Source organism: Podarcis erhardii, assembly GCF_964252035.2.
Source record: "Podarcis erhardii genome assembly, chromosome: 10".
Lineage (NCBI taxonomy): Eukaryota > Metazoa > Chordata > Lepidosauria > Squamata > Lacertidae > Podarcis > Podarcis erhardii.
In genome coordinates, this window is record NC_138500.1 from 51247602 (window position 1) to 51268310 (window position 20709).

The 20709-nt window shown below is 43.8% G+C and overlaps 1 protein-coding gene and 1 long non-coding RNA gene across 4 annotated transcripts; both read left to right on the forward strand.

Annotated features, from left to right (window-relative positions):
• Positions 1–191: 191 nt before the first annotated feature.
• On the forward strand, positions 192–7787 carry ZCRB1 (zinc finger CCHC-type and RNA binding motif containing 1). Of its 3 annotated transcripts, XM_081878115.1 has the most exons (9): positions 193–608; positions 1425–1506; positions 2146–2235; positions 2839–2867; positions 3504–3615; positions 3709–3816; positions 4764–4888; positions 4997–5072; positions 6388–7787. In XM_081878115.1, exons 3-9 carry the CDS (start codon positions 2152–2154, stop codon positions 6514–6516), a joined length of 663 nt encoding a protein of 220 aa, XP_081734241.1. In that variant the 5' UTR covers positions 193–608; positions 1425–1506; positions 2146–2151; the 3' UTR covers positions 6517–7787. The 3 variants fall into 3 exon arrangements, with proteins under 3 accessions (XP_081734242.1, XP_081734241.1, XP_081734243.1); XM_081878116.1 differs by lacking the exon at positions 1425–1506 and having other exon boundaries at positions 192–608; XM_081878117.1 differs by lacking the exons at positions 193–608; positions 1425–1506 and adding an exon at positions 1992–2014.
• Positions 7788–9295: 1508 nt separating this feature from the next.
• On the forward strand, positions 9296–17161 carry LOC309350878. Its single transcript, XR_014160551.1, has 3 exons — positions 9296–10499; positions 14953–15219; positions 16774–17161. It is a non-coding gene; the product is annotated as an uncharacterized lncRNA (long non-coding RNA).
• Positions 17162–20709: the final 3548 nt, after the last annotated feature.

The window sequence follows — 20709 nt, forward strand, 5'->3', positions numbered from 1 at the left end:
TTGCGGGAAAGGAGCGGCTTCCTCGCATAGGGCGGCGTTCAAAGGGGACCCGGAAACGAGGGTCCTTTAAAACGAATAGACTTGGGGTGGCCGAGTTTGTCCGCTCCGCCCCCCCCCCGCGCCGATACCCTAACGGAGTCTCGTGCTTATTACGTCATCAAAAAGGCGCCCAGGCGTGAGGCGTCCTAGAGGGAAGTCGACGTTCGGGACCACAGGAGGGGGAGGCGGCTCCAGAGGAAGCGAGGGCGATGGTTTGGCCCGACTGAGCGGCTTCTCTGGGCTGCAGGGAGTCCCTCAGTTCCTACCTTCGGAGGTGGGCGGCGGCGGTGGCGGCGTCCTTAACCCTTCGCATCCCCAGTGGGTGCTTCGGACCCTCCTGCTTCCGGGTTTACTTGGAGTAGAGACCAGTCGCCCCATCTCTTAAAAGCCCTTCAAGCGCAGTAGCCCTGCAGAGCGCGTCCCCCTCAAGTCTTCATTCCCATCGAAAACCCTGCGAAGGACTTGACATCTGAGGAAGCAAGAGCTGTCAATTCCACCTCGTGACAGCCTTGTCAAGTCTGCTGTCCAATGAAGCAGAGATTAATGGAGCCCGCCTATCGCTTACAGGGGTAGGGTTCAGACTTTTAACTACTCACTTAAAACTGCTGAAATATGTAACAAAATCAAGCCATTCGATTTACCCATGATATTGCCAAACGGTACTGCTCATTGCTTTGAATGGACTTGTTAACTGATCAGTTGCATACTATTTGTGGCGCAAATGGGGGTGAATATTTACTTGCCGCATGCTCTCATGTCGTCTTCATGAAGCTGTGAAAAAGCTTGGTGGATGACATCCGATTTCCCATAGTGGTCACCCAGATGCCTATGGGAATCCAACTACAGAGCATAAGTGTAGCTTCCCAGCAAATAGTATTTAGAGGCATGCTTATAGCAATTTTGACTGCTTCCATGAGTTTGTCTAATCCACTTTTAAAGCCAACTAAGTTGGTGACCATCAGCAATTTTAACAGCATAGCAATATGTTGTGTGCAGAAATATTTCCTTTCTACCAGTTGGCTTCATTGAACAACTCAAGGTTCCAGAACAGGGTTTTTTTGAAACTTGGCCAAGTTTCTAGGGACTGCATGCTAACTTTGGGCATGGTCACCCAAAGTCTGCAGGCACACTATGCATACGTATAGGTCAAAACAATCCCTCTTCAGGATGGAGAGATTACGGTGATCATCTCCCTGCGATCTCTCCCCCACTCAGCTGAAGCAGAGGCCATCACCTTTCCCAACAGAGTGTTAGGGAAACCAAGCTGACCTACCAGGCCCCATCAAAAAGGGAGCAAAGGCAGGGTTGGACAGAACACAATTTCCAGTGTTGGCTGAGCTCTCTGATGTTCTCCAAGCAGTGACACTGGTGTCTATTCATTTCAGAAGATTCCGTCCATGTCTTAATTTAGACTGCTGAGAACACTGGAAGTTGCCAACCATTGAACATTCCCTGTTGACTGGATAGGTTTGTGTTTTTTAAAAAAAAATTTATATTGCCACTGCTGCTCATAAAGGCAGGAAAAAGAGGAGTTGCAGAGAATGCTGGATGCTGGTTTGGGGGTTTATGTTGCTGCCTCCAAGAAAAACAGTAGGAGATTGATGGGCTGTTCAGAATGGATTGGTGCATCATTGGTTCCCCCACCCCTGTTCTAGTATTATGGGAGGGAGAAAAACTTCCCGCTATCCACTTTCTTTATGCTCTCCATAATTTCATAAGCTTTCATCACATTCCCACCACTTGCCTTCTTTCTAAACTAAGAAGCCCAAATCTTTCCTCATAGCACCACGGTGAAAAGAATGAAAAACTGGCTTGTTACCTTTCTGCTCCTAGATGTTGCTGCAGCCAGAATTGTAGCTGGCTTGCTGGGGAGCTCGATTCTCACTTGGAGGTGTTTGGACAGGATAGATGCCTATCTCCTGCCTCCTTTCCTGACCACTTTCTGGAATGATAGTTGGTCTAGGTGGTTAAGCATGTAAATATAATTTTTTTAAAAACGAAGTCTTTGCTGCCTATAATTTTGTACATGACTATAGTTTATAAAATGGTGTGTTAATTAGCTAAGTTAAAGCTAACAAATTTTTTCTTTTTCATTTTGATCTCTAGAAAAAAATGAGTGGAGGGTTAGCACCAAGCAAAAGCACAGTTTACGTGTCCAACTTGCCCTTCTCTTTGACAAACAGTGACTTATACAGAGTAAGCACGAATACTTTGAAATTACGTATGAATTTTAAGTATGACATATAAAGCCTTAGGCAGCTCAGGACTACAGTACCTCAAGGACTGCCTCTACCCATATGAACTGGCCTGGACCCTGTGATCATCATCTGAAGCCCTTCTTTGTGTGCCTCCTCTGCAAGAGGTCCAGAAGGTGGCAACACGGGAACAGGGCTTTCCTGCAGTGGTTCCCCATCTGTGGAATGCTCTCCCCAAGGATGCTTGCCTGGCTCCTTCATTACATATCTTTAGGCATTTCTCTATAATGAGGCCTTTGGCCAATTAAACAATCTGTGGCATTTTAAATGTGTTTGTGGGAGAGGGGTTATTGATTTGTTTTTGTTTTTCATGGATTTTGTCTTCGCATTTTGTATTTTTATGTTGCGAGCCCACCCTGTGGATCTTTGGATGAAGGGTGGTATAGAGATTTAATAAATAAATATCAAGTTTAAGCTACTTTGTGCATAGCCGTAGGTTGCATGTTACATTGTTTCTCTTGTCTTACGGAAAAACACTTATTTGCATTCTTGTTACACATTGCCTTACCTAAACAGCTAAAATCCCCTTTTATGTCTATTTCAGATTTTTTCCAAATATGGCAAAGTGGTTAAGTGAGTAAAGATTTGACATATATTGCATATTTTTAATTATGATTTGTGACAGTTAACATAGGGACCTAGCTCACATGTAACATTTAGAGTAGCTCGTTTAAAATTTACAAGCCAGCAGCATTATTTCTGAATGGGAATGGGTATTTATGCATTCATGAGCAATCTGATAATGATTTTTATTTTTTTTTGTCCTGCTAGAGAAACATGAGCAGTTCTATTTCTCATCCAAATATATTTTAGATGGCTAGAATTCTTTTCTTTTCTTTTTTTTTTTTTACATATGGAAACTGTGATCCTTCGGGTGGTGATGGACCCTGACTCCCATTATCTCTGACCATTGGCTATGCTTGCTGGGGCTGATGGGAGTTCAACAACATCTGGGGCGGAGCACAGATTTCCTCTCCCTGCTTTAAACTTCAGCCGGCTGATACTATTGAAGGTGATCCTTCATATAGCCTGGTCTCAAACCACTTAGGACTTCAATGATATATGAACTGTTAACAAGCTCTGTATTGTAATAATTGTTACATATAAAATGAGTCAAAGAGCAAATAATTCAAAAAGGGCAGTTTTATGCTGAGTGATATGTAAACACACTCTTCTTTTGTTCATACTAGTAACTTGCTTATGTTTCAGAGTGACAATTATGAAAGACAAAGACACACGAAAGAGCAAAGGGGTTGCTTTTATTTTGTTCTTGGATAAAGAATCAGCACAGAACTGTTCTCGGACGCTTAACAATAAACAAGTGAGTGACAACAGCATACATTTTTATGAGGAAGATTTTGATTCGTTCAGAAAACTTAAGGTTATATTTGCTTTTCTTGCCACTTGCATTTAGCTGTTTGGAAGAGTAATAAAAGCAAGTATTGCTATTGACAATGGAAGAGCTGCAGAATTCATCCGCAGGCGAAACTACTATGACAAATCAAAGTGCTATGAATGTGGAGTGAGTATATTTATAAGGTCTCTAGCAGAAGTATCTATTTTTGGTCCCGCTCTTATTCTTAAACCAGGTCAGCTTGAAGCACACTTCTGGATTACCAACTATTAAATTGATAGATAAATTGTTAGAATTATTTTCCAGCAGTTACTATAACTTTCAAAAGTCAGCTTGCAGATGGCAATTCCTTCTTGCTTTATCACAGTTTGTATGCTAATATTCACATGCACTCTAGTTTATGCTTCTGTTTTTAAGTGTTTGCAAATACTACACTGTCTCTTCCAAAGAGTAACACATACCTGACGTATAGGCCCACTTTCTCAAAATATGCATTTGTGAGCTGGGGAATATTAAAGATCACAGTCCTTCACACTTTTGCTGTGTGAGTATACTCGTGTGCAGGCACCTCATTAGAAGCTTTCCATTTAGCAGAGTTTCTGGAAGCGGTGGTCAGCAATTGAAGCTACACTTTGAGAAGAAACACTCACAGACACCATAAAACTCAGTCAAGTGATTTATTGCTTGACTGGTCATAAACGCATCATGGTAGCACTATTTATAATCATTACAGCAGTAGCTGTAACGGCATACTTAAGTTTCGGTTCCTGTTTCTCTTTAGCAACGATGTAGGCAAACACAGTCTATAGGCAGTCATGACGCATCAGTTTACAGACAGCATTTGGTGGTCAGTTGTCTGCAGAAAGTGAAAATGAAAGTTCTCCTTTTATCGGCCCTTCCAGCTGAAGCTGCACATGCTATATACGACTGTTCTGGAATCTTCTCCCTGTTCCTGGATGAATGACTTCCTAACAGGGAAACCCTAGAACCTCTTTGCACTTCAAGAATTAATAAATAATTAGTTAGCATAATAGTTTGTTTCTATATTGATTCTCAAAGCTGTTGCGCTTTTCTGTGAGTTCTGTTCACAAATATATTATACCTTTTCTCTTAAGGAAACGGGGCATTTAAGCTATGCATGTCCTAAGAACATGCTAGGGGAGCGTGAGCCACCAAAAAAGAAAGAAAAGAAGAAAAGAAAGAAAGCAATTGAAGAAGAAGAAGAGGAAGAAGAAGAAATGTAAGTGCAAGGAGATGTATGAAGCAGCTTTCATTTCCCCATTTTTTTCTTGTGAGTTTATAAGATATATTTGGGTGTCTCTCCTTCCTTTCTTTCTTTGCTGCACAGTGAGGGAGAACCAGAAAGTGAAGAGGAAGGAGAAGACCCTGCCCTTGATAGCCTCAGTCAAGCTATAGCTTTCCAGGTACTAAAAATACCTATTTTGATTCTAATTAAATGTTAGCATTCTAATTTTTAAAGGAAAGTTGGAGAGATCCAGAATGTACAGGAAGGGATTGTTCTGCTCGCTTCTGTTCAGTGTCATAATTGGTGCTAGTCTCTTTTCCAAAGCTATGTTCTCCAGGATGATCTGTACATGGACAATGGACAACTGGGGATTTATCATGATTCACATCATGATGCTCATCTTGTCCCTGGTTAAATGGCTAGTTACAAGAAAAAACTCAAAAAGAATGCAAAAAGGGAGAAACTAGTTTGGAAAACTGCCAGCTATTAAGGTTTATTGTAGTTCTCAACATGTTTTGGAACTGAGCTTCTTTCTTTGGGAGCAATCCTGGACTTCCTGAAGCACATTTTTTTTCTGAAGTGGCTTTCCCAATTTTTTTCTCATGGTGCTTGTGCAAACTGCTTCAGATATTTGTGCAGGGCACTACAGAAAGTCTAAGATAGCTTCTGAAAAAGGAACTTCAATTCCATAATGCCACGAGGTGCAATAAAATATAATAGCTGGCACTCCTTGAGAACTAGTTTCTCCTTCTTTTCTCTCTCTCTTTCCCATTGAAGGTCAACAATTATTATGCATCACCAGTTCCTGGGACTAGATTTTGATCAAATGCCCTAACTCTGTCCTATGGTTTTAAAACCTGACATTTGGGTGCAATGGGGTTTTGTTTAGTTCAGTGTGGGTTGTTGTTTTAGAAAATACTGTATTCTGCTTCGTTGGGTTCCTGGAGAAACCATTATCATTACAGTGTTAGCAGTAAAGATTCAGAAGCCAAGATGCAAATCCCACACTTCTGCTAAACTGTGTGACTTCAGAACAGTGATCTGAGTCAAAATACGCTGCTATGCAAGTGAGAGGTGCTTCTATTCACATAGCAAGTGGAGTAGCATCTTCCTTCGTCGTCTCCTAAAAAGCAACTCCAAATGGCCAAGGGACCATCTACAACAGCTCTTCAGGGTGGGAAGTAAGGGACAGACATTCATCATGTACAAGCAGGAGGCCATCTGCCTTCATAGTGGGATCTATTTTGTGTTAGTTATTTACAATACTTGTCAACAGTTATTCATCTTGCACTGAAAATCTTTCCATGGCCAGGGAAGTAATTTTTCTAATCCTTCCAAAAGGAAGATTGCATAAGAGGGAATGGCTCAGTGTTGCAGGCGAGGCAGTGGTGCAGATTCAAGCAATGTAGTACCAAGAAAAGGACTGGCCCGTCAATAAGTATATTTCGCATTACATAATTTCATGTAACTCTCTGTCTTCAATTGTCATGCAGCAAGCCAAAATTGAGGAAGAGCAGCAAAAATTGGTGCAGGCAGAAGAAGAGGCCTCAACCTCTGATTCAAGACGACCGCGGATCAAAAAAAGTGCATATTTTAGTGACGAGGAAGAACTTAGTGATTGATTCATATACCATGTACATTTATAAAATGTAGGCTTCTTTTATTCTACATGTGTTTGTGATGCTATGAAGACTTCTCTCCTATTGTAAATAAAATATTTGAGTAATTTGAGGACATCAGATATTTCTTGTTTTGTAAATTCTGATGAAAAGCACAGCATTTTATCAGTTTTTGTAATCTTATTTTAAAATCATGAACTGAATTGTTTCCATGTCATCCTCAAACATATTACAGTAAACACGGTGTTTATTTCTAGAAGAAGCAGCTCTAAGCTCTTAAGGCATACCTAGATAATTTCACTCTTTGAGACAATGTAAATAGCAGTTGAACTCCAGTTGCATCCAATCTTAGTCCTATTCAGAGTAGACCTGTTGACATAAATAGACACAATTAAGTTAGGCCCATTAATTTCAGTAGGTCTGCTCTGAGTAGGGCTTAGTTGGCTACAATCACATAACTCTGAAATTATGCTGTAGATCTGTGTTGCAATATACATCTAAATCAGTTCTTTGTTATAGTTTGGACATGGTACATGAAATCTGAGGGCCGAACTAAATATGACAGGTGGGATGGATGTCACAGTGTCTTCCTCTTTGAATAATAAAACCAGCCATGTGTCTTTCTCCCCTTTGCCCCTCCCTCCCCACATCTAAAGCTAATAGCACCAGGTGGGAGATAACTAGGAACAGAGCCACAGCCTAGGGCAAAGGGTTAACCATCACTCCTTCCTCAGTGGTGCAGCCACTCACCACTGGGCAACCCATGGTTGCTTTTACAACCCCCCCAAAAAAAGACAACAGGAGTTTCAGTCATTGATCTCCCCAACCCATCCTTTGGCCTTGAGAGTGGTGTTCTGTAAACCTATAATTCAATTCTTGGAGGAACTTCCTTCCCCCATCACCTGACTGTAGTACAATAAGTTAACACTTGGTTGACCATCCAGCTGTTGGAAGCATCAAATTAAAAAGGAAATCTAACGAGGAAGGATTGTGATGACACAAAGTGAGCAGAAAGATCTGTTTATTTTTCATAGCCCCGGATTTGTACAGGACAATAACCCATTGAATTGTTTTGCCTTGAATAATTATCTGTATTTTCCAATATCTCTTTAATACAGGGCATGGATGTTAGAATTTTTGGACTTAACAAATCCGTGGATTTTAATGTGTATGGTGTGCTAAGCGGCCCATGTGTCTTGTGGCGTTGCTACCTCTAAAGCAGATTTAAGTGTTCATGGTCGTATTGAGAACCTGCTTTCACTTTTAAAAAAGAATCCTCGTAGTTATTCACAAAAACCAGAAACGTGAGTGTGCGTGGTGAATGGTATAGAAATCTTCATGCGAGCTGGGCATTGTTTTGAAGAAGCAGACTCAGAATTTCACATTTTTTCTAAATATTTAAAGCAGAGTGTACAGTATAATTCTCTAAACGGTATGCAGGCTCCTTGTGGTGTGAGAGTGAAAGCCGCTCTGAAATCAGTTGCCCCTGAAATCAGTGAGGAAATATGGTTGGTGGAAACAGAGCAAAAAAACACTGAAGGAAGAAAAAGTAGGCATAAGATGCATAAGAAGGTAACATGGGGTGCAGAGGCAAAGGATGTCTGGTGGTGAAATGAAAGTGGGGAAACAGGAACTTGCATTATAGAATAAAGAATGCAAGCTAAGAAGTACAAGAGCACTGTGGATGGGATGAGAGAAAAGGCAAGAGGATTAAGGGAGGAATTTGGGAGATCTTTCATATAAAGGGAAGAGTAAACCGCAGAGCAAAAAGAGGTCAATAGAACAACTTTCAAAATAGTTACAACTGCAGTAGATTTCCTCTCCACAGTTGACACTGTTAAAGTGGTCCTCAGATTGATTTGGGTTGTGTGCACCCTTGATTTAAAATAAATGTGCATAGATACGGGTCCGTACCCAAGTAATCTGTTAGCCTGGAAGCTCTTTGCAGCATGCAAACTTTTCTGCTGGTGAGATCTATACCCCTTTCGCATATAGCTTGAAATAATAAGATTCAGAAGGAGACAGCGCTTCTGAATCAAGGCATTTAAAATTAGATCCAAATTATTTTTTTATATTTTAGCCAATTAATTTTTATTTCTTTTCAAAAAAATTAACAAATTAACATCAAATTAATTCAAGTTTTAATACTCGACTTCTGCAATCAGCAAAGCTTGCACTTTTGCAGATGTTGCATAATGCTTGTCCCCCATCATTGAGAAGCCAACATTTAGATGTGGCAGTACCTATGCATTGGAACGTCCTGCCTATTAACAGTACTGTCTTAAATGCCTGCTGAAAACTTTTTTGTTCCAGCAAGTCTATCCAGGCATTTAGTTGTGTACATTTGCTTTTGCTGATTTTTAATCTTTGCTTACCTCTTACAGTTTTGTTGGTTTTTTGTTGTTGTTGGGATTTTTATGTAGCAATGTGTAAGCTCGACATACAAACCCCTCTCTTGTGGAAGTTGACCCCTGTCACTTTGGCAAGCTTCTCCTAAATGGGGAAGGGGTTGGAAGTGGCCTTCGGTAGCGTAAGGGGACCGTGATAGAAAGGGGGCCGAAAAGGAGGTGGACATTGTGTAGTGGTTAAGAGCGGTAGGCTCGTAATCTGGTGAACCGGGTTCGTGTCTCCGCTCCTCCACATGCAGCTGCTGGGTGACCTTGGGCTAGTCACACTTCTCTGAAGTCTCTCAGCCTCACTCACCTCACAGAGTGTTTGTTGTGGGGGAGGAAGGGAAAGGAGAATGTTAGCCGCTTTGAGACTGCTTAGGGTAGTGATAAAGCGGGATATCAAATCCAAAAACATACTGAGTAGTTTGCCATACTTGTGCATTGTTTGGATCCCAGCCAAAGTGAAGGAGGTGTTTCCCGTTGATCCTAGATCAACTGTAATGGGAAATAAAAGAGATCAAAGGGCCCAAGTGAAACTTCTGTGGTGCTGTGTGAGTTGTGAGCCAAAAAGGCTTCAACCTGATGCCCTTGAATTTACTGCTCTATAAACCCCCATTTACATCTGGATGGTCACAGATTCCACACTCCTATTAGAAGGCAACAGAAAACATGAAAAAGGCGGCTCAGGACAGATGCTGGATAACTTGTACAACTGTAAAACGACGGCATTCTATTGGGTTTCCCATACTCTCCTCCTCTGCAGGTACCAGCAGTGGTACTAAGAGGGGCTCTGGCTTCATAAAATTATAGTAGCTTGAAAACTAATATTTTACTATGCCAAATTGTTATATATCCTGGCTCTCTGATGTGTTTTTAGCAGCTGTGTTTTTGCACAGGTGTATCTCTCCTGTCCTTCCCCTCCCCCCAAAAAGAGTGAGAGATGAAGTCAGGAAACCAGCAAGCAGCGAGTTATAGCAATTAGGTCAACAGGATGAGATAAAAGCATATATGAAAGGCTTAGTCCCTGGTGAGACATAGAGGTCATACTAGCTTGAAGCAATTCCTGAGACATCAATGTAAGAATCTTCCTGTCTGATTAATATGATGATTCCTCGGGAGAGTTTCAGATCAAATGCATCACCAAAGTTATAAGACCATCAAAGGCAACTGTTTGGAAGTGGGGAGTGGGGAAAGAATCCTGCACCGGAGTGAACCAATCCCCTGTAGCCCTTTCTTATCAGTATGCTGCTAAGGGAAGTTAGAGGACATCCAAGTTTAGACATCATAGCAACAGTGATACGTTGCAAGCGATCACGTGACTTCCTGGAACTAACTGCGTTTATTATAATTCACAAGGCAGCAGATAAAAGATTCAGTTCTGCAAGCTGCTGCACTTTGGAATAATCCATCGGGGGCTAAATAAATGCATAAGCCCTGTACTGCTTATGTAAGCAAATGATTAGGGCCAAATTTTTAAGGCAGGGATGGGGAACTTCCAGATGTTGCTGAAATCCAGCTCACATCATCCCTGACCATTGGCTGGGACTGATGGGAGTTGGAGTCAATGAATGCTGGAGGACTACAAGTCACCCCTGTGTGTGCATGTATGTATGGTTTTTTATGTGTGTATGCAAATTCTATGTATGGCTTTGCCTAAGCAAGCATGAATATAGAATAACTCTGCTCCTATTTTGCCACTAGGGCCAGCTTTCTAGGCTACTACATTGCCATTCCTTATTCTAAGTGGAAGCCCTGTTTCTGCTAAATAAGCAACTATTACTGTATGGTTATAAGGTTGAATGCTACACCTAATGCAGGATGTTTGAAAGAAAGGAAGGTCTATAGGCCTGGATTACAAATAACTCACACCAATCACTTGTTTTGCATGACAAGGTGGCATGACATAGGAGAATTTTCTTCTACTAGGTGGGTGGGAATTATGTGCCAGCTTTTAGACATGCCAAAATAGCACTTCAGACAATAGTCTTAATCTCCAATGTCCACATGAAACTGATTATCTGCTGTCTTCTGATCCCTGATATGGTAAATGAGCATGGTATAATTTATGGAGCATTATTAATTACAACTAATCCAGAATGCAGTAGCTAGACTGGTGGCTGGGAGCAGCTGCCGAGACCACATAATACCGGTCTTGAAAGACCTACATTGGCTCCCAGTACGTTTCTGAGCACAATTCAAAGTGTTGGTGCTGACCTTTAAAGCCCTAAATGGCCTCGGCCCAGTATACCTAAAGGAGCGTCTCCACCTGCATTGTTCTACCCGGACACTTGAGGTACAGCGCCGAAGGCCTTCTGGCGGTTCCCTCACTGCGAGAAGCCAAGTTACAGGGAACCAGGCAGAGGGCCTTCTCGGTAGTGGCACCCACCCTGTGGAATGCCCTCCCACCAGATGTCAAAGAGAAGAACAACTACCAGACTTTTAGAAGACATCTGAAGGCAGCCCTGTTTAGGAAAGCTTTAAATGTTTGATGCATTACTGTATTTTAATATTTTGTTAATATTGAGTGGCTGGGTAAGCCCAGCCAGATGGGCGGGTTATAAATTATTATTATTATTATTATTATTATTATTATTATTATTATTATTATATATTATTTCTATTTTAACATTGTTAAGAGCACAGTCATGTTTCTTACCCTTTGAGCTTCCTTAAATGTTTTGTTTTGTTTCCCTGTTATCCATTTACTTAAGCTCAACTTTTGCTTACATTTCTCCATCTTTTCGCACTAATCTGGTTTAGTCAAAACTTAACTCTCAAATTCAGTTCATTCGTCATGCATATGATTAGAAGGGATGAGTATGTGCATACTTTTGTAGTAAAACAGGTCACAAGCAGTTTCAGGAGTTCGACAGAGCCCAAACAATTTTTTCTGTGTCACAGCAGACACAAATAATGTGCCCACACAACCGTCAGTCCTTACCCAACTGATGTCATCTCCAATGTCCCCATACATAGAGGCTGAGGTGAACTGTGAAAGTTGTTAGCGGGGAGGATGTGAGACCCTTAGGTAGCACAGGATCTTTAGAGTTCACTAGAATTATTTCTTTGAATACCAAGCTTACAGGTCTGACTTTCTTTACACTGATTTTTCCATTTTTACCCCCAGGCAACTCAAAGCAGCATAAAGAGTTCTCCCCACCCACCTGAGAGGTGCCACAACTGAGTTCCAGCACGTTCTGGCTGAAAAAAGTCCTGGTTCACCTTATGACCTTATGTCTCCCAAGTCCTAAATGATACTTGCACCATACATTTAAAGCACTCATCTATCATCTTAACAGTCTTGGCTTCCCCACCAATAATCCTGGGAACTAGTTTATTGAGGGGACAGGGAATGGTAGCTCTATGAGGGTTAAAATACAGTTCTCAGGATTATTTGGGGGAAAGCCATGAGTGTTTTTATTATTATTATTTTGACAAAGTAATAATCATAAATCAATAAGAATAAAAATGTGCACCCCACCACCAAGACCATTCCATTGTAACTATCCAAACTCCCAAAATTTCAACCCCTCTTGCGATGGTTTGAACCCTTTCCGTTTTAACAGTACAAATTCTACAAACATCCTCCATATCTGCTCAAAATCATTTCTCCTTTAATGGCGCATGTTAATTTATCATAAATAGCTATATCCCACACCTCTTTATACCATTCTTCCATTTTATATTCCACTTGCCCCACTTTCAAGCTATAATAATTCGTGCAGCTGTCAATGAATTTGTGAGCAAGTCCTTCATGGGCTGTGAACCTTCCACCCCATCGTAAATTGATAATAACGCTACCTCTGGACTTTTGGCCAGCTTTAACCCAGTGATTTCTGCTATCTCTTTAAACACCCCTTGCCAAAAAAAAATGTACATATTTACACCCCCACCACATGTGAACCTAATTCCCCGTTTCCTGGGATCCCCTCCAACATAACCCCGAATATTCCTTGTTTACTTGATTTAATCTGACTGGTGTTAAATACCGTCTCCAAATTAATTTATAATCATTTTCTTTTATTCTTATAGACAGCATTTTCAGTGTATGATTCTCCCATATTTCCCCCCAGCTTTGATTATCTGCCCTGTCACAAGTGCTGAAGTGATATAACTGGGTTTTAAATATATGTTGTTGATGTTAGCCTAGTTTAATGCTCTAGCCGCCATCTTGTTTCTAGCTGTGTTTTTTGGCCAGCCCTGGCCAGCCACCCAGTCCTGGCTAACCAAACTCAGTGGGTTGGACACCTTTATCACTTTCCTTATCCCAGGTTATTCATTCAAGAGGAGGCACGCTTGACTGGATATGCTTGTATTGGCTTTGGAGCTGCTCTTGACATATAGTGAGCTCTCCTAACATCTGGCTTCCTCACAGGATTTTACACAGAGCAATCTTATTCCCATCAGTATTTGCAAGATGTAATTCACAGCTGACTTCCTGAAAATGTACCTGTGGCAGTATTTGTTCCATTAAGAGTCAATAAGATTTTTCACCCTAAAGTAGAGATGGCTAACCTGTCTCTCTCCAGATGTTACTGCAGACTCCATGGACCATGCTGGCTGGGGCTGATGGGAGATGGAGTTCAACAACATCTGGGAGGCTGCATGCTAGCCACCCCTTACTCTAAAGGTTAATTTAATGCCTGTCACATATTAATAGCTTTTAAAGAGGCTGGCTGACCTGTAACAGCTCAAGCAGAGTTTATTACTAAAGTGAATAAATTTAGGAAGATAATAGCCACTTATCCACATTGACATTTCAGGCAAAAGATGAGAACACCCATGGCAACATAATACATGAAAGGGGTGGGGGAAAGTGTGTCAGAGATCTGTATTAAACTTATGAAAAATACTGATGCCTCAAAGGTAGAGAAGAGCAATTTGGCTCTGCAAGAGAAAAAGAGATCTATCATTGTGAAGGATTCTGAGCCTTTTATGCCTTTAGTGTGTTTTTCTTGCAAAATAATAATAATTGTGGCTAATAACAGGTATATAGAATTCACATTATATTGAAAGGCTGTGAAATACAGCTTGAACAAATGTTTATACATATATTTTTCAACTGTATTTTTTGCTACTGATTAAGCATTGTGGCTAGGTTTGTATGGGTGATGATTTATTATTAGGAAGGTGGATTTTAACTGTTTTATGAAATTCCACAAAAAGAATTAATTGATGTTTAGATTGTAAATTCCTTGGGGGGGGGCTGGTTTTTTGTTTGATTGTTTGTTTATGACACTCTAGAAAGTGCCATGGACGTTGATGCCACTTTATAAATAAGAACAACTATGTGAACTCAAATTAACAGCGCAATCCTATAAATACCCACTCAGAAGAAAGTTCCATTGAGTTCAAAAGAGGTTAGGTGGATTCATACCCATTTACCTCAAAATAAGCCCCAATGAGTAGAAATTTATAGGATTGTCAGTAAGCCAGTGGTTTTCAACCAGTGTACTGTGGCACCCTGGGGTGCCTTAAATGATGGGGAGGGGTGCAGCTGGGAAACACTTGCCTCTGTTCTTCTTCCTTCCCTCCCTCCTCTGATGCGCTCTTGAGTCTCTGCCTCCCAAAGGCTTGCACAGCTGTTGGTTGCAGCAGCCCTGGCTACAAGCTCCCCAAGCGAATGGTGTCTCTGGGGCTGGTCAAGGGGTGCTGGTTGCTAGGAGCTGAGGTGGCCTTGGAGTAAGCAAGTGAGGGAGCCCAGCCAGCCAGTCTACCAGCCCTTGTGGTTGGGAACGGACAGACAAGTGGGAGGGCAGGCAGGCAGACGGGCACTGTGTGTCAGGAGTGCATGCAGGAGCCAGGCCCTGTGACCAGTAGGGCTTCACAGGACTGGGGCCTTCCTAAGTTTGTTCTGGAGAGGCAAGGCATGGCCGCACAGGTGAGGCCGCTCGGTAACTCACTGCACCTGGTGGCAAGAGCCGGGAAAGGATATAAGGTCAGCATTTCCCTTCAGCTCTTTGCCACAGCAACACGTTTCCTGCCTCGGGCTTCTTGCTTCCTGATCCTCAGACCTCAGCTTCTTGACTCCTTGCTTCTTGACCCTCAGACCCTTGACATTGTGACTTCTTGCTTCCTGACCCTCGGACCCCTGGCTTCTGGACTCTCGTTCCTGCTCCTACTCCACCATCTTACCCTGGTCCTGACGTCCTCAGCCGGGACTTCGATCACCCGTAGACCAGACTGTGACACTGTGCTGGCCTTTCTTGTGCTTGTTGTGTGCAATGCCTGCCTGGGAGCTGAGTGTCCAACATGGTGGAGCCTTTCCACCATGCAAGCCTGGCAGCTCCTGTTGCTGCCACTGCTGCTTCCCAAGGTAAGGTGCTGGCCTCATGTTCACATTTGGCCAGTCTCCATTGGGCCACTAAGGCTGGGGGCATCCTCTTTCCAGACACCTGTGGGGCAGTGTGAGGAGGTACCCCTCTTTGGGGCGGGGGGGGGGGTAGCTCAGAGACTGGGATGGCAGCAGTGGCTTCCCAGAGGCCTCCCAAGGAGAGGGGATAGGAGAGGAGGCAGAGGGAACACTCCACTAAGGAGGGTGTTCAAAAGGGGGTGAGGGGCTGCCAGCTCTGCAGCCATGGGATGACATAATTCCTGAGCCCCACAAGGGTGCCACAGAAAGAATGTAGCTGGTCAAGGGAGCTGCAGACTCAGAAAGGTTGAAAACCTCTGCAATAAGCAATTGTAAAAGTATTTCAGGAGATTCATTAGCTGATTCTGGAGTACTTGGGAACTCTCACAAATTACCAATAAAAACAAGGGCAACAGAAACTGGCAAGGAGAGGGTACAGAAAACAATTGCACAAGCTAACATCCCAGATTACATTACTTGTCGACAGCAGATGATTTGCTTTTAATCAAAAGAATTCCATAATTGATTTTAGTTACAGATAGGTAGCCGTGTTGGTCTGCCATGGTCAAAACAAAATAAAAAAATTCCTTCCAGTAGCACCTTAAAGACCAAATACTACAGTATTTTTTTAGGCAGGGTGTTAGTGGCAGAGACATTAAACAACCCCAGATGCTGTTGGCCTTCCATCAACTTAGGCAGCACAGCCAATGCTCAGGGATGATGGTTTTCTGGCCCCACCCTGGGTTAGAGACAAGGATGAGGTGGCACTGTGGTCTAAACCACTGAGCCTCTTGGGCTTGCTGATCAGGAGGTCGGCAATTTGAATCTCCATGACGGGGTGAGCTCCTGTTGCTCTGTCCCAACCCCTGCCAAACTAGCAGTTCAAAAGCATGACAGTGCAAGTAGATAAATAGGTATCGCTGTGGCAGGGGAAGGTAAACAGTGTTTGTGTGCTCGGGTTCCCATCACGGTGTCGCGTTGTGCCAGAAGCGGTTTAGTCATGCTGGCCACATGACCTAGAAAGCTGTCTGTGGACAAAAACAGGCTCCCTTGGCCTGAAAACAAGATGAGGGCCACAACCCCATAGCCGCCTTTGTCTGAACTTAACTGTCCAAGGGTCCTTTACCTTTTACCTATCTGTAGCTGTCAGTTTCCATTTATATGCTGGCTAATTTTAATCTTGCATACATTTTTTATTATTATTAATGCAAACAGAAACTAAACCAAGACTAGAGCAATATGTAATTGTTGAAGGAGGTCAGATTAAAAAAAAAACATCAATGCAGCTTACTTGACTTTAAGATGTTGCCTTTTGTACAATCAGAGCACAGTTTTCCCTACAAGGTCAAGGTCTGTAACATTAGAAGGTGGACTGATTATTACTGTTCCTTGTTCAAATCAGAACAGCAATCATTCTCAAATCCATTCCTTCTAGTCCTATTGGTATGCCGTCTGGAGGCAAAGATATGAGATAATGCAGTGTGACTGATGGGTTTTTTGTTTCTTTTAATTAATAAGGCTGCATGTTTGGACAACTGGAAACAGCGTTTCATTCTGAGAATAGCACGTAAAAACTGGGAATGCATTCTCTTCTAGCGACGCTGATGACTCCGTTGAAACCCTCCTCTAGCAACTGAAGTTTCAGAGAGGCTTAGGAAATATCATATTTGTTTTCTTTCTTTTGCTGTGGCTTGCAATTTAGCTGATGACATGCTATGAAAGGATGGATGCAGCTTAAAATGCCTTGCTGAATAATTGATCATCATCGCTTCAGGCTACATCAGAGGATGAATGGATGTGTGAGATGCAAAGACGATGTCTCCCTGCTGATGTACTTAATTGGTAAACAGATCATTTCAACTAAATAATAGATAAAAAAAATAAATTTCATTTATGCTAAATACAATTTTGTGTTTTCCACATCAGTTTTGTGGATCAAAAAAAAAAAAAAAAAAAAGCAGTATCTTCCACTTTAGTGTAATTTAAGCAATCCCATATTCCCACCAAAATGCAGCTTTCCATATATCCTTTTGAAGATGTAAAACCTGTGCAAGCAATCACACAGTCACCAACTCATTTGTAGACTGTGCCTATCATTCTGTAGAATACCAACCTGCCACAATAGATAAGGCAGGAAGGAACTTAAAAGAGGCCTCATTGACTCCCTTTGCTCTCTTGGGTTTATATAAATGCAGGATAGTCTGGGCTAATTATTGTCATCAAAGGAAGTGGCAACAACTTAAGTTTTAGCAGGGGGGAAAGTGCTTGAAACTATCTTTTGTCTATATGACAATGGCGGAAATAATGGACTTGTAGAGTGTATTATTTCCTGACAATGAGATCCAAATACTATATGTCAGGGTTTCTGGGAGAAGTGAGGAGATGGCAGAGGAGACGGAAAGCGAGTGGGAGGAGGGAGAGAGAGACGAGGAAGAAGATGACGGAATTCGAAGGGAATCTATGAGCCTAAGCAGTGAGTCAGAGGATTCCCAAAAGGGAGCTAGCATGATCAGGCGAAAAGCAGGAGAAGAGAGAAGCTGTGAAAAGTCAGGGAAGGAGGGGAGAAAGCCCAGTGAAGCACAGACGCTGTCAGAGGGGTCTCAGCCGGAACGGAGTAAAGGGGGTGGAGTTGTCAGCCTCTCGGAGGGAGGAGGAACAGGAGAAAACAGAGAGAGGGGGTTGGAGCAAGGTGTTCAGCCGGAAAGGGTAGAGAGTGGAACAGGGGGCAGTATAGAGGACGAAGGAAAGGTCAAAAGCAACGTACGCGCGCCAAGTTCAAACATAGAGGCGCGCGGAAGTGGGGAAAGCTCAGAGGAGGAGCCCGGCCCCAAAGCCAGAAGGAGGGGGCAGGAGGCGGCAGAGGATTCAGCCTCAGGCGAATCCCGGAAAGAGAGAACCCAGGGGGGCAGAAAGACCCTGCGGAAAAGAAAGGAGAGGAAGAGGTGGTCTAGAGCCAGGCTATTAAGTTGGTGTGGAGGAGGGGAGGAGTCAGAGGGGGACTTCGGCGGTCTAACGTGACAGACGTACAGCCACAATGCTGAACTGTGAAAGAAGCAATTATCTTCAATAAACTTTTCCTGTAAGTAAACTACAACGGAGTAAGGTCTCTCGTGAGCTGGGACCCACCTGGGTGGCTGTGACAGAAAGTCCCCCTCCCTCTGAAAGCAAAAATTTTTTTTTGCGAAGCTCACGAACGGGGCAGCCATGAGTGCTGAGGAACAGCTGGCTGCACTCCGGGATCAGATTACCACTCTCACAACGGCAGTCATTGCTTCGCAGAAGAAGAATGCTGACTTGGAGAAAGCCTGCCAGGATTTGCAAGCAAGGTGGGAAAATGCGGACAAGGCGGGGACCCCGGGCTCCAGAGCGGAGGGCATTGCGCTTGGAAGGAGGGGGGGTGCCCTAGTTTCGCATTTTAATGGCAACTTGCAAGACTATCCCAACTTCAGGGCAGATGTCGTGTATGCACTGCATTTACTCCGTCATGATTTTAGAGATGAGGAGGAGAGAGTGGGATTTATTGTTTCGCACCTGCATGGGGAGGCCAGGGCTTGGCTACGCAATCTGTGGCGCGAAGATGGACCAGCCCGTCGCAATGCAGATGCGTTTATCACGGCAATGGATGCTTGTTTTCAATCCTCTGTGGATAAGGACATTGCGCGCCGGCAGATGCACGGGCTGAGGCAGGGGAGAGCCACTGTACGCCAATATCATTCTAAATTTTTTGCATTGCTCACCGCCTTAGATTGGCCGAAGGACAGTCTACCGGTCAGGGATCTTTTTTGGGAGGGATTGAGCCCCTCCGTCAAGGATGAGATCGCAAGGGGGGACAGACCCCAGACCCTGGAAGACGTGGTGCAACGGGCTTTGGCTATAGGAATTCGACATGAGGGACGTCCGTGGCACGAGGAGGGGGGGGCCCAAGCGCGCGCGCAAGCAAGAGCTCTCCCTTTTGTGCACAGGGATTTCAGCCGTGCGCACCCCTCACCAATGGGGAAGGAAGGCGAAGAGCCAATGGAGATTGGTGGTGCTAGGGCTCAAAAACCATCCCAGAGCCCCATCCCTGCTGCAGCCAAAGCGAAGCCTCCTAGAGGGACCAGGAAGTGTTACATCTGCGACAGTGCACACCATATGGCGAAAGAGTGCCCCCAGAGGCTCCAGAAGCACACTGCAGCACTAGCAACTGTGACAGCAGAGGTGCAATCAGAGGAGCAGCTTCAGGGAAACTGCAGTGCCTGGCTGGAAGCAGAGCTACTGGGGCTCAGCCAGGCGGATCTGTAGAGAAGTCCCCAGCATCCTTGCACCGCATGGACCCTTTACCTCCCAAACCAGCAGTTTTACTCACAGCAACACTCCAGCTGCCTGATGGGCGACTTCTCGAGGTTCCAACAACCATCGATTCGGGAAGCAACGCCGATTTCGTGGGATTACAGTTCGTCAAGCAGCATAACATAGCGCTCCTGCCTGCAACGACGCCTCTGAACGTGGTCACGGTAGACGGCAGGAAGTTGCTGGGGGGGCAAGTGGTGCAGCAAACCCCTCCCATGATGATGCAAATTGGAGACCATCGAGAGCTTATTAGTTTCAATGTCACCCACTTATCGGACACGCCCATCGTGTTGGGCATGAGTTGGCTGGACAGGCACAGTCCCGCGGTTGCTTGGTACCAGAGGCAGATCACCTTTTGTTCATCGTATTGCGCCCAGAATTGCATCCAAACCGATCAAGGAGGAGAAGCCGAACAGCAGCTGCATCTGAGTATGGTGCAAGCGGTTCCTCACAAGTACGCGGAGTTCTTGGAGGTTTTCTGCGAAAAGGAAGCTGACAAATTGCCGCCTCACAGACCTTACGACTGCGCGATTGACTTAGTGCCAGGCGCGCAGTTGCCAACTGCCAAGCTGTACTCCATGTCGGAAGACGAGCTGCAAGAGCTTCGGGAGTTCATAGAACACAACCTCAAGCGCGGATTCATCCAGGAATCTAAAGCAGCGGGAGGCAGTCCTGTTTTCTTTGTGAAAAAGAAAGACACGCCCCAGAAGAGGCTCATTGTGGACTACCGGTTCATAAACAGACTAACTAAGCCCAAGGCCTTCCCCATGCCCAAAATTGACGACCTTTTGGCTACAGTCAGGAGGGGGAAGATTTTTACCAAGCTGGATTTACGTGGAGCTTACAACCTCATCCGCATCAGGAAGGGCGACGAGTGGAAGACGGCCATGTTCACTCCTTTGGGCACGTACGAATACAGAGTTATGCCCTTCGGTCTACAAAATGGCAGCCATGTTTTCCAAGCATTCATGCATCACGTCCTGGCAGGTCTCCTCTACAAGAAGTGTGTCTGTTTTCTCGACGATATCCTGATTTTCTCGGAATCGCCAGAGGATCACGATAAGGACGTGAAGGAAGTTCTGCAGAGGCTGAAGGAACACAGGCTGTACGCCAAGTTGGAGAAGT